The sequence below is a fragment of the Mirounga angustirostris genome, unplaced genomic scaffold (genome assembly GCF_029215605.1).
Source record: "Mirounga angustirostris isolate CCGP_5_RB_7025 unplaced genomic scaffold, mMirAng1.0.hap1 SCAF_9, whole genome shotgun sequence".
Lineage (NCBI taxonomy): Eukaryota > Metazoa > Chordata > Mammalia > Carnivora > Phocidae > Mirounga > Mirounga angustirostris.
Genome location: NW_026991717.1, coordinates 33,461,877 through 33,483,735, shown reverse-complemented (window position 1 = coordinate 33,483,735; position 21,859 = coordinate 33,461,877). Strand labels below are relative to the sequence as shown.

At 54.8% G+C, this 21,859-nt stretch overlaps 1 protein-coding gene across 1 annotated transcript in view; it reads right to left on the bottom strand.

The window, feature by feature from the left end:
- HCN4 (hyperpolarization activated cyclic nucleotide gated potassium channel 4) overlaps window positions 1–21,859 on the bottom strand; it is a 43,112-nt gene that overhangs the window by 8,635 nt on the left and 12,618 nt on the right. Inside the window, exons 2-3 of the mRNA XM_045901884.3 lie at window positions 9,376–9,799; window positions 708–869 (exon numbers count right to left, since the gene is read on the bottom strand). Coding sequence (XP_045757840.1) covers window positions 708–869; window positions 9,376–9,799 — 586 coding nt within the window. The remainder of the gene's footprint in view (window positions 1–707; window positions 870–9,375; window positions 9,800–21,859) is intronic.

Genomic DNA, 21,859 nt, shown 5'->3' with positions numbered 1-21,859 from the left:
CAGACAGGGAGGGAGAAGGAGGGAGGCAGGGTTCACCAGACCCTGAGAAATGGCCACAGGTCCAGGGGGTCGTCACCCCGCCTGGTGCCCACTCTGTCCATGGGAGGCGCCCGGGGGTGGGGAGGGGGGCTCTGCGCTATGGCTTCCCAGCCCCCATTCCATCTTCCCTCCCCCACCACAGGGTTGGTGGTAGGGAGGTGGTAAGCCCTTCAGGCTCAGGAGGAGCCAGTGTGCGTCTGAGGGGTGGGGGCTGGGGGGGCAGGGAAGGGAAGGGAAGGGGCAGAGAGGGGACAGCCCCGCTCAGCTGCCGGAGCAGAAGGTGGCTAGCCCGGTCTAGGCGCTGCCAACCGTGCTCCTCACAGGTTTCTCTTCCCAGGCTTTTAGGGTTGGTCTGCCTCCCGGGAACGGAGGGAGGAGGGCAGGAGCCCCCAGCCCAGCTTTGCCACACTTGAAACCGTCTGAGAATGACCAGGTCTTCACCTCCTTGGGTGAAGTCAGGGCCAAACGCTGAGGCTCCCGTTAGAAGGCCGCGGGGTGAGCGGGACACAGCCCAGGGCTCTGGGACGGACCTCTACCCGTTAGAGCCCTGTGCGCTCGGGCACCAAGCGGGCCCCTGGGGATCCCACGTGCTGGGTCCCAGCTCGCGGCCTGCCTGTGCCCCGCCCCCCTCCCCGAGGCGCAGAGGGGGCGCGGAGCTGGGCGCTCACCACCATGTTGTTGATAGACACCCAGCAGTCGTCGGGGAAGTCCTGCAGCATGGGCACCAAGAACTGCAGGCAGCCGTCCCAGTGGCAGAGCAGCAGCATCATGCCGATGAGGTTCACTATGCGCACCACGGCGCTCGCCAGGTCGTAGGTCATGTGGAAGATCTGTAGGCAGAGGGGAGGAAACTGGCCTAGGTGGGCGGCTGGCCGGGAGAGGGCGTGGCCCCTGCGGCTGCTGGCGGGCACTGCCCCCCGGGGACTGGGCAGAGCAGCTGGCCTGGGGCAGGTGCAGGCGGGGGCCAGGGTGGGAGGTGGCAGGAAGGTGGCCTGGAAGAGGCACAGAGCGAGCTGTGGGGCCCCAGAGGGACGCCTCCTGGGATTCATGCAGATGGGGGTTCTGCCCCGGGGAAGCCCAGCCCTCCGGGCCGGATACCTGAAGGGAGGGCACCCGGAGGCCCCCGCAGCCCCAGAGTGGGCAGAGAAGCTGCCTCATCAGCTTGCCTAGGCCATGAAGACGACAGGGAGAAGAGCCAGCCAGCTTGAGGCTCCTCAGGGGACCACGGTCTATCGTCACGCTAGGGCCACGGTGTTTCCCCAGCGGCAGTGGGCTCTGCTTAAGGCAGCCACGGAACCGAAGGGGAAGCAGCATGGACACAGGGGCTCCCAGTTCACACAGACCTTGATCCCAGGCCCACTTCTACCCAATCCCCAGCTGTGAGATCTTGAGCAAGCCCCTGAACCTCTCTGATTATGTTTCCTCATCTGGAAAATGGCAATAAAAATTCTTACCCGAGTGGACTGTCAAAGGGATTAAATTATACATATAAAGTGCTCGCTACTATAGAAATGTTCCACAAATTGTGAACCATTATTAATTGATGGGTTGTTAATAATTAATCTTTATGATTAGTTCATATGTAGTGGTAGTCACACTCTCCTGTATTGCTTAATAAAGTACAGCCACTGCAACCCCAGCCTAGCACCACCCGTGCACCCCCACTCCTGTGGCTCCTAGTGGGAGGCTGAAGCCTGGTGGGGCAGGGCCAAGGTGGGCACATCCCAGCATCCCTGCCCCCCCAGCCCCGCCCTCCTCCCAGAGCTGCTGCTTGGTCTGGTATCACGGGGATCCCCATGCTGACAGGACAATGAAGGGACAGAGAGCTGGAAGGAAGTCTAGAGGGAGGTCTCTAGAAGCTCTGGTCTTGCCCCTGGCCTGGAAGACTCTGGGGGTGGGATGGGGTAGACTTTGGTGGCTGGTGGCGGGATATGCTGATACTAGTGACTTGGTTTCCCCTTCTGAAATGCGGGCTTAGTTTGGGGCTAGGTTCTGAAAAGCCAAACATGAGTACTACTTGTCCATCACCCCCAGGGGTGCGCCCACCTGCGGCCCCCTTACTAACACTACTCGGCATGTTCCAGCAGAAAGGCGATGGAGTCTTTTCAGGATGAAGCAGACCCTGGAAAGGTTCATGAAGGATGGCGCTCCATCACCCCCACGGCCCCCGTGACAGAGGGACAGTAACACCACATCTGAGTGTGGGCCCGTGGGCCCACAGCCATCGTCCCATTTAAACTCACAACAAGCCTTTGCTGAAAATATTCATAATCCATTTTCCACCAAGGCTCGGAGAAGCAAAGGCTCTGGCCACTGTCATGGTGGCAGTGGGAGAGGCACGTCCGAGCCCAGGGCTGCCTGCAGATTATCAGACTGGCCCAGTGAGGGAAGGACGGTTTTCAGGAGTTCTGTCTTGCAGATGGAACAACTCAAACCCAACGTGGCTGAGCGATGTGGCTGGATTCACACGGCCAGGGGACCCAGGGCCAGCCCGAACTCCCAGCATCTCGCCTCCATAAGCCCCGTGCTCTAAGCGTGCCGGCTCCCCGCCGAAATGCTGCGTCCGTGTAAGGGCCGTGGGGCACGAGAGACCAGGCAGGGCAGTACGGGCCCCAGGCCGCGTCTAGGAGGCCGAGCATGCCCGAGCATGACAGCAGTGCTTCCGTCTGTCCGTCCGTCCGTCTACAGCCGGCCTTGCCCTGGGGCCTGGGTCCCAAGCCCAGGAAGCTCCTCAGCCTCTCCCCACCATCCCCAGCAGCTCCTGAGTACCAGCACCCCAGCTGCGGCTCTGAGGGGAGATCTCACTTCTGGCTGCTCACTGCTTAGGTGGACATCATAGCTCTATGACCTTGGGCAAGTCACCAACCTTTCCAACTCTCGGTTGACCATCCCAGACTCAAAGGATAGGGAAGGCAAGTGACGTGGGGCCATCCAGTCTCAGAGATGGCCAGCCCTCACGTCCCACCACATCTCAGCCTCCCCTCAGCTAAGACAAGCTAGACATCTGCCCCCCATTTCTCGAGGTTGCCGGAGAAATTAAACTGGCTAAGATAGTCCTCTGGGCCCCGAAAACAACATGGGCGGGGTCATTGTTATGAAGCTCCCTCATTTCCCAGCTGCTATGGACTGAATGTTTGTGTCCCCCCAAATTCATACATTTGGGTTGAAGCCCAAACCCCCACGGTGATGGCATTAGGAGTTGGGGCCTTTAGGAGGTGATAAGGTCATGAGGGGTGGAGCCCCCATGAATGGGGTCCGTGCCCGAAGAAGAGACACGGAGGAGGATCTTTCTCTGCCATGTGAGGACAGAGCAAGAAGGTGGCCATCCACAAAGGAGGACGAGGGCCTCAGGCAGAAGCCAACCATTCCGGCACCCCGCTTTGTCCTCCCAGCCTCCAGAACTGCGAGAAATAAACGTTTGTTGTTTAAGCCCCCAGGTCTGCCGTATTCTGTTCGAACAGCCCAAGCTGGACAGTGCTTACGAGAGTACTATGCACTATGCCACCCTACAGTATACAGTATATTACAGTGCTAGAGCTTCAGGTAGCCTCAGACCCCTTTCAGAAGGCGTCCCAGCCTGGGACAGCTCACGGAGACCGCCCCTCTGCATGAATCACTCCACGCCTTAGAAACAGAGGTATCCGGGTTGGTATATTTTTATGCAATACCTGCTTCTCTTTGGGTATCGCCTATGTTTTTTTTGTTCCTTCGTAGCTCATCTTCCTCCAGGATCAGGTCCTTCTCTAGTTTTGCCTTTATCATGACCTCAGCAATGAATGGGGCAGAGCATGTGGGAGGGTCTCAGGAACTGTGAAGTGCTTCGTGACAGAGATAAAGGGGAAGGTGACGATGACCGGGATGGGGATGATGGCGGTGATGCGGATCAGGGCCGCCACGAGTGTACATGGTGGCATTTGGAAAAGGCCCCACTCTAGGCAGGTGCAGCCGACGGGGACTCTGCCTCTGCCTTCGTGGGAAGAAAAAGGTGACTCTTCCTACAGGTGGGCACAGACTCATGTGTCCTGCAGAGCGTGGTGGTGGTGATGGTGCCCGGAGCTGGCCTGAAGAAGCAGGCGGATGCTGGAAGGGGGCCCAGTGGAGGTGGGGAGGGGTGGGAGGGTGGGAGTTTTTGGTGGTCGGGAGGGGTACTGTGGCTGGCAAAGCCAAAGGCACTGACATGGTGAAATACGAGCTTCCTGCCAAGAGCCGGTCGGGGCGGGGGGCACATCCATCCAGGCTCGGAGGTACCCCAGGTGGTGAGGACATGCACCCCAGCCCAAACACTATGGCACACAGGTATGCTTGCTGAGAGTAAGGCTGGTCGTTGCCGGGAGAAACAGCTGAACACTTGTGTGTCCCCGCTGTGGGCTGGGGCCATAGGCCGCCTGCAAGTCAGCTGCACTGCACAAATATTTATCTTGCTCTTTATACCTCATTAAAAGCCCCTTTTATGATGTTGGTTCTGACTGTGGGAGTTGAGTACCTTCATTTCCAGCCCCGCAAGGCTCGCTGGGCAGGCAGCCTGGGCGCCTCGCTCTCTGTGCCCCACATGGCCCTCAGGGGAGGGGGGGGCTCCGCAGCTTCCCGGCCACAGTGCAGACAGAGTGACATGTCTTCCACCTCGGCCAAGCACCTTCTCTGCTCTGAGCCTCTTTCCTCATCTGTGTAATGGGTCAATAACTACCAGCTCCCAGGGATGTCTTGGGGATCAGGAGAGATGATGTCCACAGCTGATATACAGTAGGTACTCAATGCATGTTGGTTCCTTTCCTTCCCTCTCTTCCCCAGCCTTCGAACAAAGAGTTCTTTTCTCAGGCCTGGGGAGAGACCAGAAACTGGAGTTTCCGCTGAGGCCTCTCTTGGGGCCGGGTTGAGTTCCCTTCCAGGGAGACTCGTTTTCTCCCCAAGAAAAAAGAACAACTTCTCCCTGTGTCTCAGGGACCAGTGACCACACTGGGGTCAGCAATCCCAGGCCTGAGAGGATGGCTGATGCACGTGTGTCCTGGGGACCTGGAGGTGGCCAAACCGAGGGTCACCCTGGGTCCCTTCCTGGGGCCTACAGAGAGCGCCGAGCCCTACCCCTAGGACCACTCCTCGATTCTGAAAGAGATAGAAAAATCGAGGCCCGTGGGGGAGGAGACTCATCAGGAAGCTCGCCGCGGCCCAGCCTCCTGCCTCCAGGCTTCCTGCCATGGCTCCTGGCTACTGAGAGAAAGAGGATGCTGGGATAGGTCGCTGGGGTGCTGGGCCTGCAGGGGAACATCGGGGGTGGGGGGGATGGACCACTGTTTCTAACAATAGCCTCTGTGCCTGTAACAAGCTCACACCTCAGAGGGAGGGAAGTGGCTTGGCTGGGAGAGGCTGGGGAGGAAGATGCTGACCTAGATTGCCTGGGATGGAGGCAGAGGCTGACGTCCTCTAAGAGGGTGGCTTACACCTGCCGAGACCCTCCACCTCCCCTGACTCCCAACACCTGCTAGTAACACTTGCGGACTCTCTGACAGGGGCGCTGCGCTGGGCCGGGCGAGGCAGCTGAAGCCTGGGGGTCGGCAGTCTGGCCTCTCCACAGCTTCTCCGGGGGCCTCGGGCAAGCTGCTGCTTCTTCACAGCTGGCTGACCTTCTAGCCCCCACCCAGGGCCACGACAGTGTCCTCAGGGTCAGCTCACATCATCCTTGCCAGGGGAGGCTGGTGTGGGGACCAAGCCCCAACCCCCTAGAACATCAGAGGCCACCTGACAGTCGGGAAAACTGAGGCCCCCAAGAGGAAGAGATTCATACAGGGAGTTAGAGGAGGAGAGACAGCAGGGTTTTCTCTACTGAATACCTCTCTTCCCTTGTCCCCTGTAGACCTGGGACTTCCAGGGTGTCCCTGCTCTTTGCCTCCAGGCCAAGCTGAGGCAAGAAGCCCCAGGGCTAGGGCAGGCTGTGGAGGATGTGAAGAAAGGGTACCTGGGGCCAGTTGGGAAAGTCCAGTCCCATCCCAGGGTCCAGTGGGAGCCCTTGGCTGGGCGGTGTGCCCAAAGAAGTCAACTCAAAGCAATTTCCTCCCCAGCTGGTAGGCCAGATAAGGGTGTGTGTGGAGGGGGTGGGAGTCATCTCTTTGGTCTCCTGGGATCTGCCTTCCTGCCCAGGAGACTGAGTACCCATGTTCAGTTCAGAGCCCTGACCTGAGGCCTCCTGGGGCCTCTGTCTACCCCAGGGAAGGGCCAGGGCGAGAGCCTACCTGACCAGTTCTGGGTAGCCCAGAGGGTAGCCAGGCCAGAGAGGCATGGGGACAGAAGCTCTGGACTGAGCTCGCAGGATGTGTGGTGCAGGGACAGTAACAGAAGCACTTAGTTTCTATTCCAGGGCTCACTCTGCAGGGCCACGGGCAAGTGTGGCAAATTCTCCCCAAACACTATGGCCCCAGGGACCAGGCATCAGGAAGCAGCAAGGGTTGTTCCCAGGGGGCAGGGGTCTGGAGCCTTGAAGCAATGCCGGAGAAGGAGAAGAGTGGCTACTTGTCTGCTTTTAGTGATAGTCTAGCTGCAAGTTCAAGACAAATAGAAGGCTAGGGGGGTCTTCGGGACTGAGGGAGCCAACATGGTCTGGAAGTCTGCCCGGAGGTCTCTAGGGTCCACCCTCCGGACCGTGGTGTTTCTACTTGGGACAGAAAACAAGAGACAAGCCTGTGAGGGCGCTCCAGGAAATCTGCCTCTGTTCTTCCTCTGCAGCCGCTCAGAGGGGCCCCAGCCCCCCAGCCCCACCCCAACATTCTCCGTGCCTGGATGTCCCAAAGGTACCTCAAACCCAACCCATCACAGAGAACTCCTTACCCCACCCCTCGACTTGCTCGGCTGCCCGCCTTCCCAATCTCAGCTGGGAGTCGTCCCTAACAGAGGGACAGACGACAGAATCAAAGTCATCCTGCTTTCAGGCCACCTAAGAATGCAGGAACCCAGAGTCAGGAGGCCCAGTTCCAACATCCTACCACTGGGCCTGCTGGACCTTCTGACCCTATTCCTCACGGACAAACAGGAATTATCAATCCCGCCTGCTTTACCTTGACGCTAGGTGTGAGGAGCCAATAAAATAAAGGGTAAAAAATATTTGGGGGTGCCCGGGTGGTGCAGCCAGTTAAGCATCTGACTCTTGGTTTCGGTTCAGGTCGTGATCTCAGGGTCATGAGATTAAGCCCCACATCAGGCTCTACACTCAGCGTGGAGTCTGCTTGAGATTCTCTCTGAGAGGATTCTGCCCCTCCTGCTTGTGCTCTCTCTTTCTCTCAAATAAATAAATAAATCTTTCAGCAAAAAAAAGTATTTGAGAAAAGTAACCCGCCCCCCAGAGGTATAGAGGGTTACTCAGACAAATGACCGAGGAAGGGCATTTATCAAACCACTCACCAGGCTTCCTGCTAAGTGTCTTATAAACATCATTTTATATAAACATCATCTCACAACAATCCAGTGAGGATGATACCCACTCTGCAGATAAGAGACTGAGGCTCAGGGAGGCAAGGTGGCACCCAGGTCACAGAGCGAGGCAGTATGGAGCCAGGATTTTAATTCGGATCTCACATGTGTATCCTAGCTCAAGTCCCCGGGGCTTCCATTGCACCAGGCAGGGACCCCCCATTGTTGCGAGTCCAGAGAGCTAACTGGGCTCTGCTCCAGCTCCACCAGGAGCCTGCCACCCACATGACCTTGGGCAAGTCATGGCCCCTCTTCTGTCAGCAGGAATAGCGCAAATTCTCCTAGGCAGAGAATTTCCGCCAGGGAGTGATGCTGCCGGGCTGGCGTAGGCACTTCTGCAGCGCAGGTCTTCATGATAGCCCGACCTCAATCTGCCAGCACCCTGACCATCAGCCGTGCGCACCACTGCTGGCGCCCAGGCTGCCGCTGGGGTGGGGTGGGGGCTTGGTGTCCTGAGCATGGGAACTTCCGTCCAACCAGCCAAGCAGAGGGCTCCTGGGGACCAGAAGACTGGCAGTGAGCCGTGGCAAGAAATGTGCCTCTGCAGAAGCTTCCCCGGGCTCCGGCCCGCTCTGGACCCGGACGGGGGTGGCCTCACAGAGCACACCTACCCCCCACGTTGGCACCTGCAGGCCAGCCTGCCTGCCACCGCGGCCGAAAGGCGTTAAGTTGGACAGTGGCAGACAGAGACAGAAGCGCTCGCACGGTCACCTGCCTTTTTCCGAACTGCAGCTCACAGTCCTCCTCTCTTCCTCCCACAGATGATAGCATTCAGCCCATGGCTGAGTTAGGTTTGTTCAGAACAGTGTTGGCCCACCCAGTTCTTTTACAATTTTTTATTTCGTTTCTGGAGCCAGTGTTCTGCCCACAGCCCCTAGGATCCCTTTACAGTTCTCGCGCACAACTCCAGGCTCCTCAGATGCTTTTCACTCCCTACGGCTAGCCCCTGGGGCTCTTTGTCAGAGACCTGCCCCAGGCTGCTGGAAGCTGCTTTGCCTGCTAGCACCGAGGGCAGGGAGTGCCCTGAACCGGACACTGCCATACAAGGGGATATAAAAATTCCAACTCTTTGCCCGAGGTGTGAGGTACACTGTCCCCAGAGCTCCCCACGGCACTTTGCTTGGTGTCACCCTTATTTGGCTTCCTTCCTTCCATCCCCTGTCCCTCTTCCCCATTCCCTTACCATATTATTCCTGGAAACACTGCCCACCTCAGCCCCACTGGGGAAAAAAAAGCTACTTTCATGCAAATCCTCACCTCAGGGTCTGCTCCGGAAGAACCCCCGGGACACCTGAGATAGTTGCCAACAAAATTGGCACAAAAACCCATATTTCTGCTTCTCATGATCAATCTGTAGATCTCGCAACCTGGGCCTATTCTCACTTGGCAACAAGTGGTTACAGTGGAGTAGAGGCAGACGGAAGATGTATTCTTCAGTTTTCCCCAGTCCACCACACTCCCTACTGCCTCCCACTGGCCCTTTTCACTCATTCACATTCCCTGCCTGGCCCCTCAAGGCTCATGAGTTTGCTTTCCAAACCATATAGTCCAGTGGTTAACAGTGTAGGCTCTCAGTCCAGGTTCACCAATTACTGATTCCGTGACCTCATATAAATCCCTTTATGTCTCTTGGTTTCCTTATGTAAAAAATGAGTATCACAGTTGTTAGAGACTTACATGGGATACTGACTGTAAAGTGATTTTCATAGTGTCTAGCACCTAAGAAGTCAAGAAATTACTACCATTTGTCCTCTTGGAGAAGATCTGCCTGCTACCATCTGACAGCCCAAATCCAACAATCTGAGATTACCTGTTGGCCCCTCACTCCCCCTGTGGGGAAAAATACCCCTTCCCCCAAGAGGTTTGGGTCCGGCCACTCACCTCTTCCCACTGGTGAATATATCGAATGAGGCGGGAGAGACGCAAGAGGCGCAGGAGGCTGAGGATCTTGGTAAAGCGGACGATGCGCAAGGCCCGGGCGGTCTTGTAGACCTCTGAGTCAATGCGTGTCTCTACGATGAGGAAAATGTAGTCCACAGGGATAGAGGAGATGAAATCCACCACAAACCAGCTTTTGAGGTACTTCATCTTAATCCGCTGCGGGTCCAGGATGATCTCGGTGTTGTCCTCCACCACGATCCCTGTGCGGAAGTTGAGGACCAAGTCGATGAGGAAGAATGTATCCGACACCACATTGAAGACGATCCAGGGTGTGGTGTTCTCATCCTTGAAGAAGGTGATGCCCACGGGAATGATGATTAGGTTTCCGACCATCAGCAGCAGCATGGTCAGGTCCCAGTAAAATCTGCCCAGAGACACAGGGGTCAGTCGCCAGGAGGACAGAGGGAATGAGTTACAGACTATGAGAAAAAACTCCAAGGGAGAGCAGGTGTGGAAGAGGGAAGTCTTGGAAGGTTCTGAGTCACTGTGTGAGATAGGCACATGGGTACCATGGGCAAAATATGGAGACTGGCACCAAAGGGCTCTCTTTTCCCTAAGGATACCCTCTGCCTGTCCCTCTGTCTGCTCCCCAGTGACAAGCCTCCCACTCCCATCCGCACTCCCCAGCAGGAGTCAGGCTGAAATGCAAACCAAACATGATGTCCAGAGAGAAGTGTGAAGCTGTTTTAGCAGCAGGAGTAGTTCGCCCGACAACACCCCAGGCTCAGGCCAAGCTGCTCCATCCTCCCTGAGGGTCAGCTATGGCCTGAGACAGGCTGGCGGGCAGACGTGCTACAGACTGTGACCAGAGAGCAGGGGAGGTCCAGATACACGGCGGGTACCTGGGTGGCAGGAGGCCTGGGATCCAGCCCCAGCTCTGTCACTGACATGCTATGTGATGTCAAGCAGGTTCCCTCCCTGCTCTGGGCCTCAGTTTCCTCACTGTGCAATAAGGGGTGGAGCCTAAACACTCCATCCCATAATTGTGATCTGGCCCTCACCCACACTGGCTTTCTGGGGTCCCCCTTTAGTCTATCCCCTATAGTCAGAAAATGCCTGACCATCTCTCTCCCCCAGAGGTTTGCATTCTAACACAGGGTTGGGGAAGGACAGTGAAATCTTCAAGGGCAGGAAGTGTTAATGAGGGGATTTCAGGCACTTGTGAGGTGTCACTCAATGCAATGGAGTGAGATCAGTGGGGGCTTACAGTATCATTTCTCCTAAGGTGCAAAGCAACTGCAAGTGCTTCCTGAGGGAGGTGGGAAGGGCCCCTCAGGGCGAAGCCACCTGGCCTAGCAGGGGCCCCTCTGGAGTGTGCAAGACAGCACAGGCAGGCACAGACCCCATGTCTAGAAGGTATGACCAATCAATACCAGGGACCCTGCCTGAGTACCAGCCACCCCGGGGCTGGCCCCAAGATCTAAAACCTGCACTACACAGCTATTTCCTTCTGCTATTAATTTAAACAGTTACACAATGACAGATAAAGGTATTAAGTCAGGCAGAAATAAGCATGTTCTCTCCCAAGAGAAATAACCTTTCAGCCATCTTTAATTCTTGACTATAAGAAAGCTAGGAGGGAGGAAAGAGAAAAAAAGACAAGCTTCCCTTGAGTCTTCGTAGGGTCTTGTTCCAAAACCAAAGTGTTCCTGCCAGAAGAGTTCCAGGTTTGAAAAACAAATATTACTTCACAGCAAATTACTTTCTTTGCCAGATTCAAAATGGCACTTTGAGTCAAAGAGAACAGGATCTGTCTCACTGAAGGTGGATGAGACAGCTGTCCCACACCACACAACTCAGGGAAGGGCAGCTTCTGGAAGGGCAGCTTTGGACAGCTCCTTTGAAAGCCAAGCCATTCAGGGCCTCAAGACAGGACCCAAGTCAGAGCCTCTCAGGCTAAAACCTTCTCATTCTCAGGCTGGTGCTAAGAGGTCAACTTCAGCTCCTTCCCTGCCCTACAACCCACCACCCTTTCTCCAGCCCGAATCCCAACTTCAGCTCCTTCCCTGCCCTACAATCCACCACCCTTTCTCCAGCCCGAATCCCCCTATGCCATCTGGGAGAACCCAACCTAAGACCCAAGAACCCACCCCAGCCATCACACCCACCACACAGAAGACAGCACATCTTGCTAATGACGTGTGAGCCCCAGGAGAATGGTTTCGGCTTCTATGGGATGTTCCTGAGCTGTGTACACTCTCCACGCAGCCTCATGCACATCATTCAAAGACAGCTGCAGACACACATTTGAAGCCATAAACAGGTATCCCCACTCACACAGAGTGTGCAAACACCCCTATATACACATGGTCACCATTCCCTTTCACTTCATCTCTTGGGAAGAAAAAACAAAACAAAACTGGCATTGAGAGGCTACTGAGGCCCCATGGCCCTCCGTACATAAAGCTAATAATACACCCAGGCTAGAGGAGTTTCTAAAATTAACAGAGCGGGAGCAAGGCGGCTGGGAATGCTGACTTGGGCAGGTCTGCCACTCCAGCGGGTTTCTACACTTTCCCCAGTTCTAGTTCTCTCAATTACAGACCAAATTTGAGACAGTAATTAACAGGAGAATGTTTGCATTTAGTGGTCTTCATAAAACCAAATTACACGAGGCAAAAACAACCATTTCCTGGCATTCTGACTAATTATTTCAATCGTGAGTTTCCAGATGCTAAGGGATATTTCTGGTGCCTGATCCAGGCTGGGGTCGGAATGCTGGAGAATTCCTCCCCACAAACCACTATCCTGGAGCATCACAGAGCTACCCAAAAGGCAGCATAATGTGGTGGGAAGAGAGGCTTTCAGAGCCAGCCATCCTGGGTTCAACTCTTGGTTCCATCATTTACTAGCAAGTCACTTAATCTCTCCATGCCTCAGTTTCCTTGTCTGTTCACTGAGAAGAATAATGGTACCTAACTCAGAGTTATAAGAATGACATGAATTGATATTTGCAAAATGCTCTGACTTATACCTATCTGTATTACTAAATGAGTCAGTAAGGAACTCAAGTCAACAAATTCACAGGAAAGAGACGAGGGAGGAAGATGAAATCTTCCAGGGAGGAGTCAAAGCAAAGCATCTACTGGGGCTGGGGGTGGAAGGGAGCTTATAATGGTTCTGGGAGAGTTCAGTGGTGAAGTCAAGGACCACAACATTCTGTGAACAGTCAGGCAACAGAACCAGTCTACCTTGGCAGACAGATGCTCTGACCTCAGGGAGCTCATGGTTCAGTCAGAATACAAGGCTTAGACAGAAGACAAGTTGGGCAATGATGGAAGAAACCGTCCCAGGCAGCAGCCCAGGCATGGCTCCCGGTGGCCCAGAAGGGTGAGGCCAGAAAGTGCTCCTGGAGGACCTGGGCTTTGGGAGCTGCCCTTGGCCTTGGAGACTACCTCCCCTTACTTTTGCAAGCAGGTTGCACAGATTCCCAAAAGCAGGGCCAGTTGAGAGCGGGGAGAGAGAAGGGAAGGGGAGGCGTTCAGCACCACGGACAGCGCCTGGCACCTCCCAGCCCTGTTCTGCTCCTCTGGCCAGGGGAAGTTGGCAACAGCCTCCCCACTGCATCTTCAGTTCCTGGGCCCCTCTTCTCGCCAAGCCCAGTGATCAGAAGCATCTCAAAAAAGACTCCAAAACATTTCACATGTATCAAGCACTTAACTTTGTGTTTCCCATGCATTATTTCATTTAATCCTCACACCAGCACTGAGTTGGCTGCTAACATCTGTATTTTGCAGATGATGACACTGAGACTCAGAGAGAAGTATCTACCCAACATCACACAGCTAGTGAGGGACAGAACGAGATTCCGAGAGGTCTGGGGGGACTTGAGAACCTGGCTGCTTAGGATTTTAGGCACCTCAGTGGGATGCAGGGAGGGAGACCAGCCTTCCTGGCACCTCTGCGTCACGTGGGGAGGTAGCCTATCACAGCGGGTGTAGACAAGAGAGGAGAGAGAGATGGGGCCAGATGGTGACTACCCTTATAGTGGTGAGCACTGAATAATGTATAGAATTGTTGAATCACTATGAAATCGCACCTGAAAGTGATATAACATTGTATGTCACCTCTACTTCAATAATAAAATTTTAAAAAGAGAGAGAGAAGAGAGAGTTGTGAAGAGGTTTGGAGAGGACCCATCCTCCTGATGCCAGAGCCTTCTGGTGTACTTCCTGGGTGGGGGAAGTAGCACAACTTTCAAATATTAAAAGCATCCTGGTCAACCTGGTCAATCGGGCACAGTTGTGCTATCCTGTAAGAGGGGTCTGTGGAGGAGGGAACAGTAACATTTCCACAACCTCAAGCTGGATGCCCCATATTCCCCCAGCACCTCACTGCCCCTAGAATCATTCATGGCTAGCTCCCACAATCCAGGGTATGCATCCGTGGTGGTGGGTGGCAAGCCTTGTCAGGGAAGCGAGGGACAGCCAGACTCAGACATGCTGGAGTTGGCATATGCCTGAATTAGAGGCCTTGTTCTCTCCAAAGCCAGATGACCCGCCCCTGTCCCAGTGTTCTCTAAGCTAAAGGGAAGACACCTCACCCCAGTTTTAGCCCCAGGACCCCAGGCCTGTCCTCCCTTAATCCTGGACCTCTCTTCCTGTCTGGCTATCCAAGCAGGCAGGTGGCCTCTCAGCCAGTGGGCGTGGCCTACAGGGCAGCTTTGGAGGAGAAGGTCTCGTGTGCAGAAGAAACGGGGGATGGCAAAAAACCAACCAGCCCTTTTACATGGACACCTGGAACATTCCATGGTTTGGTCTGATAGGAAGGTTATGGCTGAGGGAGCTCAAGGGAGCTGAGGAAAGAGAAGATAGGAGGCTCCTGACCCTGAACTCAGAGACTCAAGGACCAGACCAAGGGCACTCTCCTTCCCCAGAGGCTGAAGAGGAGTGAAGGGTAATAAAATGGGGGCAGGAGAAGTGGAAGTCAGAAGAGGGATGGCCTCCTTTACCCTTGTCTTGTCCACACACACCCATGCTTGCCTTTGAGCGCATATGCTCACACACACACACACACACACACACGCCATTAATACAGTTTTGTACACTCTCATCTATGCACTCCTGCTAATTTTTGCTCCCATACACACACGCATATTTTCTTGCACACCTGCTTGCACACATTTTGACACAAATGACATCCACTGGGAATCCTGCCAGCTGGAAGAGAGGGTCGGGTTTTGGCCCATTACATTTTTTCCATCCTTTAGGATTCATCTGAAGTGCTACTTCTTCCAGGCCTCTCCAACCCCTCACGGATGGACCTGGGCCCGGCCTGAGCCCTGGCTTTGGACATCCCAGAACGCTGTGGCTCCCTGAAGGCAAGGGCCTTGTCCCAGACATGGCTGTGCTCCTGCCATGCTGAACTGCAGGCCAGAGTCCTCATGATTCCTCCCAGGGGAGTGGCACACCCAGGGCCCCACCATTTACCCCTTCCTTCTTTGTAGACACCTCTCCTAGCACCAGACCTGCATTCCCACCTGCCACCCGGAGGGCCTGCTGGCTCCTACACCCAAGTCCAAGGCCGAACACAGCATCTTCTTCCTCAGAGCTGAATGGCACATTCAGCATTTCAATCACCTGGGCTCAAAACCTCAAAGCTATCTTCAGCTGCTTTCTCTTTCCTGCAGGCCCCACATGCAATGACAAGTCTTGTCTCCCATCTTTTTTTTTTTAAGTAGGTTCCACACCCAGCGTGAAGCCCAGTGCAGGGCCCGAATTCATGACCCTAAAATCAAGACCTGAGTTGAGATCAAGAGTTGGGACACTTGGCCGACTGAGTCACCCAGACACCCCTTGTCTAGCATCTTCTAGGATGGCTTCTGAATCTGTTCTTGACTGCTTTGTCCTAGATCAGTTCCTCACTGCTCCTCGCCTGGACCCTTGGCCCCGCTGCCTACCTGTCTCTAGCCCCCAAGTTCTTTCCTTCCAACTCACATGATCTCTGGGTTATCTTTCCAAATTTTATGATTTCGTCACCCCTTGCTTGGGCCTTCTTGGCAGATTCCCCATGACTACAGAAGAAAGTTCAAGCTCCAAGGTCTGGCATCCCCTGTGCCCCACTTCCCTGTTCTCCCTCCTGTTTCCTTCATAGTAACCACTGGACACCCACCCCCTGGCTCTATCTCCGTCCACATTCTGGCTCCTCCTCCTGAGAATGGCCCCTGCCTCCTGAACCCCCATCTTGTGAATTCCCATCCCTCATCCAAGACCCATCCAAGACCTCCTCCCCCGGGAAGTTGGCCTAACCATGCTGTGTGTCTGGGAGTGGCTGCCTCATCCTGCCCTTCCATCGGGCACCACCTAGCTCTCCTCTCAGGCTCCCAACAAGTCATGGAAACCAGGAACCCAAGAATCCTGGTGTCTGAGACAGCGATGGGAGCGGAGAGCTCCCCCTGGGTTCCCGAGCCAGCCCTTGGTTTTCCATGCCCAGCACAGACAACTGCCCCAGGTGACAGCGAAGACAATGAGACAAGAGGAGGATGGCAGCCAATGTTTTTTGGACCCTTACGACATGCCAGGCACTGATCGGTGTACCTTATATGGATTATCTCATTTAATCCTCATAAAATCCCTGTGAGGGAGATACTATGATTGCGCCTATTTTACAGATGAGGAGACTGAGGCACAAGAAGCTGAGAAATTTGCTATATATGGTGGATCAAGAATTAAGCCCAAATAGCCTGCCCCCAGAGTCCTACTTTTCCCTTACGCAAGCTTCAGCTGAATCCTGACGACGTCACTCTCCTAAACCCCAGGCACCTCTGAGTCGGGGGTGGGGTCAGCATCCCCCTGCCCCCCATGCTGGGGTCACTTCCTGTCTGTGCTAGGAAGGTTTACAGGATCCTTTGAGCATCCTGTCATTTTCTGGCCATCCTGCCAGCAGCCATCTGCCGCTGTTCCATCTCGGGGACCCTGATCGTGTTAGCACTTGGTTCACAGCCTTCCATTCCTCTCCAAACCCTGCCATCATCCTGGGAGACCTCCACTCCATGTATCAACCCCAAACACGCAGCCCCTCAGTGGCTTGGTGCCCTGACTCTACTGACGGCACATTATCACCCGCTCCTGCAGCGGGGGAGGGACCATGTCACTCTCTGCAGTGGCTCCATCTCTCACCGCAACCTCCTTTCCCTCCAGCTCTCTTAGCCGGTCCTGCTGAGTCTATTCTGTAGTGTCTGTCCCAGGAACCTTGAGTCACAGAACCCTCCTGCCTCCTCCCCTCCCCTGAGACACAAGGGTCCAGCCCTTCTACCTCGCTCACCTGGTCCTTCTGGCACCCTCTTCACAAGATCACGCCCTGGATCACGGCCACCATTCACCCTTTGCATGTTTCCTGGGGACTGTGCAAAAAATCCCACCACCTCAGACCCATTCTGCTAAATATGTAGGCGCCTTAGCTCCCGTGCCTCAATTTCCTCATCTGGGTTTCCATACTCAACTGGCGCTCACCCCCACCCGCCCCACCTTCCAGGAGACCCTTTCCCCACCAATTTTCCTCCAGCAGCCACTTCCAAGTATCTTCTCTCTCCTCAAAGCTCTAAAACCACTCTTCTACCCCACTCTCAGCAGATAACACCACCTTCTCATTCACAGACAAAAGAGAAGCCACCAGAAGGTCCCCTTCCTCTTTCTGCCACCAGACTGCGACCCCTGCTTGCCTCTCCCTCACCCCTTCCCCCTCCTCCAGTCATAAAAGCATCAGCAACCCCTCCACCTGCCTCTTGATACAAGTCCCCTCTGCCTCCCCAGGGACCCTGACCCATAGGTTACCCCCTCTTGTATCTTCAGTCTCCCTCCCCAAGCATCATTTCCCATCAGCTCATTCTTTTAAGCTCCCTACGTTTAAAAAATAAAACGAAACCATTCCCGAGTCCCGAATCCCTCTGCCTGATGTCTTCGCCCAGAGAGAAGCTTCCTGGGAGAGGCGTCACGGTGCCAGCTCGCTCCACTTCCATTGCCTCTCCCCACACTCCTGCCGACCCCTCAGCAACTGCACAGTCCTCGGTGTGCTTTGTGGTCTGTTCCTGGCTGACCCTCAGCAGCACCTGACACCACGGGCCACTCTGAGACCCTGGGTTTCCTCCCTTCTCTCTGCCTCTCTTTCCTTCCCCTGCGTGATCTTTAAGTGTGTTTGTTCCTTTGGGCCCTGGCCTCTTCTCTCTCTCCACACTCTCCCTGGGTGACCTCGCCAGCTGCCAAGGCCTCCATGATTCTGCTGGCTTTCAAACCAGACCTCTCTCTTAAGCTCCACACCCATGTGTTCACTTGCCGACTACACCTTTACACCTGGATGCCCCTGTCATTCTTGGCACATCCAGATAACTAAACAGCTTCCTCCCAAATGCTTGTGCTCCCAGCATGGGTTCCTCTAGCCATTGAAATGCTCCATCTAGAAACCGGGGAGTTAGTCTCTATCTCGCTCACCTACCAACACCCAGCCAGTGGGACTGAGTCTCCTAGCACACCCCCCGGCCTACCCCGTGGCTTCCTACCTGAGCCCCTGGCCTTTCCAGGACCTGCATACTTCAGGGGCCCACATGGGCTCCGCATCCTCCCGGCAATCCACTCTCCACACTTTGCCAAGCCCAGAGTCCTTCTGTGTTCCCAGCTAAACCCAGTCCCACTGTCATCCCCAGGCCCTTCTGAATCTGGACTCTGCCTCCTTCCCACATCTTGTCACTCTTCCTCCCCCCAACGCTCTGCTCCAGACATACCAGCAGCTTTCCATGCCCAAAGGTACCACACTTCCTGTCCTCTGGGCTTGCCTACACACCAGCGTCTGCCTGGGACTCTCCTCACCATCCCTGCCCAGCCCAAGTCCCTCATCTCAGAGGAGGCGTCGTTTCTTTGTATCCTAAGAAATCTGGTTAGGTGCCCCTTATATGCGTTGCCCTAGCAAAGTATTTATCACACTATGACGAAATTGTGTGTTTGATTTGTGTGTTTATATCTTGTGGCCTACACGACTCTCTGAACTTGGCACTGGGCCTTTTACGTGGTGGGTCCTAATACATGTGTGAATGGGTGGGTGAATGAATGCATGCACGCCTTAGGACGCAAAGCTGAGTGACAGGTGGCCCAGCAGAAGCCGTACGAAATGGCAGCTCACTGAGACCCACAAGGCGTTCATAAGCCTCGATGATCTGGGTGGAACGTGTCCTGTCCAAACCCCCAAGACCCCAAGACTCCCAGAAACATCCATCAGAGAGTGAAATGCTGAAACCCATGGTGGAAAATTCACAGAGAAGGAAGGGCAGAGCCCGCTGGGGGGGGGGGGGGGGGAAGGGGAGAGGAGTAGCCGAACAAGAGACAGGCCAGGAGAAGCATGGGGTTTGGGGTTTCTGACAGAGTGGGGTGACAGAGGGGGCTGGGAGGGGGACACAGTGGCCTCAACCTAGGCATGACTGCTTCCACCCTGACTGGAACAGGCCCATGGTGGCCAAACACCCCCCCATTAGGGGCATGCCCTCTCAGTGGGGATTTTAAGGATTCTCCCTCCTCCCGAAATAGGAAGAGCACAGAGATCCAGGAGGTAGGGGTGGAGGAGGGGAGGAGGAAAGGGCAAGGGTAGGAAGGAGAGAGTCCCACCTTCTCCTAGAATCCCCCTGTGTTGCCCCCACTTTGCAGACCCAGGATGAATCTTATGTCCTCAGCCCTGCCCTGTCCCCCCCAAGAGCAGAAATGATTGTTCTTCCTTTTCTGAGACATGAACACATAGCTGGGCCCGGGGCTGGGGAGTGAGGGGCTCAGGGGCCATTCCTAAAATTGTCTTATTGTTAAATGGATGGGTGGACTAAAGGCCGTTGCCAGAGGGGAAAAGACTGCCAAAAATAACAAGTAAGAAACTACCCTAAAAGGTTAACACTGATCATGGCTACATGATTTTGTTTGCTCCATCACACACCTTTCTAGATTTCCTACACTCTGTTCTACTTTTAAATTCTGTATTTTCTTAAAAATGGGCAAATATTTCCTTTATAATCAAAAACCAAAATCTGCCTTTAGCCAATGACCAGTGCCCCGTGCTGGGAAGAGTCGCCTCACTTGAGTCAGGAGAGAGATACGCACTGGGTCCTCGGGGCAACTCCTAGGCAGCCAGCATAAACATGCCGAAAGCATGTTAGCATGGCAGGGAGGTCAGGATGAGATTTTTTGGAGGAGGGCGGTGATAAAGGAGGGAGGGATGGCCTCAAATGCTGTCCCCTTTGACAGGCAACGGAGACCACGTGCTGGCCCACAACACACACGAGCCTCCTTCCTTGTCTCCCTCCCTCCCAACCGTGAAACCTGGATCTTTGACCAATCTCCCCCTGCCCCCTCCCTGTCCAGGCTCCTGCTCAGTATTCTCTGGGGCAGAGCTGCTGCCCAGCCCTACACCCTCCCAGAGAAGCTGCTGGTTGCCTGGGAGCTGGATGGGGTCCTCCCCGCCTGTGCCCTGGGGCTGGCATTGTAGACTCTCCCTCCCCGTCAGGCTGGAACTCCACACAGAGCCAGGCTGGGCCCACAACTCTTGCATCTGAGTTGCACAACCCCGCCATCCTCACCGCCCCCCTCTTCTGGCCCAACCTCCCTGACTTGGGGTCTCCCCCCCATAACAGATGAATTGCTCTCTTCCTCCCACCTGCCTCTGGCCACTAGGCTCTATTTTTAACCCACCTCAAACTCTGACTCAGAATCACAGGGCTCCCAGGTAGCTGCTCCCTCGTCTGCCTGGGGCTGCCTCCAGAAGATTCAGAGCCAAGGGCATCTAGTGCTTGGTTTATGGGTGGGTAGTTGGGATTTGGTTGTATTTTTATTTTTTTAAACTGTCTATGTGACTTAAGGAAGAAAATTTGGTTTGGGTTTTGAAGACCCAAGAAGACATGTTAAACTTCTGACACTCTGCGAAGTCCATCCTGGTCCTGGGCTGAGGCCCTAGCATTTCATCATACAATGAGGGCCAGTCTTGGCTATTCCCCGAGCACAGGTGATCTTTCCATCATATAGCACAGTGCTCCGCACACAAATCACTTGGGGATTTTACCAAGACACAGACAGGGATTTACTAAGTGTGGTGTGGGGGCTGACATCTGCATTGCAAATAGGCTCCCTAGTGATAGTAAGGCTGCTGGTCCGGGGACCACATGGAGTAGCCAGGCTATAGCAGACAGGTAGGGAGTTTAGGCATTCCAGTGTCTGAACACCTGGCTGTGTGGCCTGGGACAGATCACTTAACCTCTCTGAGCTTGTCTCCTCATGCGCAAAACGAGAACATGAATCCCACCTCACAGGGAGAATTCAATGAGATATTTATGAATCCCACCTCACAGGGAGAATTCAATGAGATATTTATAATATGCTACGCAGTGCAAATACTCAGTGTAGGCTGGCTGTTATCATCACCATTTTTATTCTTGTGACCACTCAGATGCAAGTCCTGGCCTGAGGGCTCTGGGGATACTGACACGTGTGGACCGGTCTCACCACAAGGAGCTCTCAGTCTTAGGGACGGACAGACTCACCCCTACAGGGGAGCTGATGATCCAGACCAGTTCCACGGGCAGATGAGCCATAAGCTGGTGGGGGCGGGTAGTAAAGGGATTGTCTGGCTCTGCAGTGTGGGCTGGGGATAGCTGGAGGGGAAATTCAGCCAGGCTTGAGAATGTGGACAGAGAGGAAGAGGGAGCAGCACGGCCTGCTGGGTACGAAAGCCCCAGAGAGGAGGTGGCCCAAGTGTGTCCACGGGTCAGGAAGGTCAGCGTTGCGGTTACGGGAAGGAGGCCCAAGCTACACAGCAGGAGTCCAGCCCAGGGGCCTGAGAGTCTTGGGTTCTAGTTCCCTCTCCATCTCTACCCTGCTGTGTGCCCTGAACAAGTCCCTGCCCTCTCATAATCCTTTTCTCAGTTTCCCCATTGATAAGAGAGGCTGGAGCTGGACGAACTCTACAGACACGCCAATTCCGTGAATCTCTGCAGTGCGGAGGCTAAAGAGGCCAGCCAAGGGCAGCTGGCCAGATGGAAAGCTCGCTGAGAGAAGAGCACAAACCGTGGAGAACTCTGGCCCCCCATTCCCCCATCCAATACTGGTCTGAAGAGAAGTCGGGGGCATCCTGAACGCCAGACTGAGTAGTCCGGACTCTTCCGGGGCCCTGGGGAGCCACGAAGGTTGCAGAGGAAGAGAGATCCTCGGGGAAAGGATTGTGACGGCAAAACTGAGCATGGGCCCGGCCGTAAGAACACCAAGATATCAACCCATTGCTTCTCTGAAGGGCCGAGACTTCCTCAGGAGACTTTAAGTCTGTGCACGCACAGATTCGTTAATGTAAGAGTGAATGTGCACACACGCACGCGCGCACACGCAGGCACACATACCCCGACGTGTATAGCAGGGGCCATCTGCTCTATAGCGCCCCGAGATGCCAGGCTGCTGTGTTCCCTCAGGCT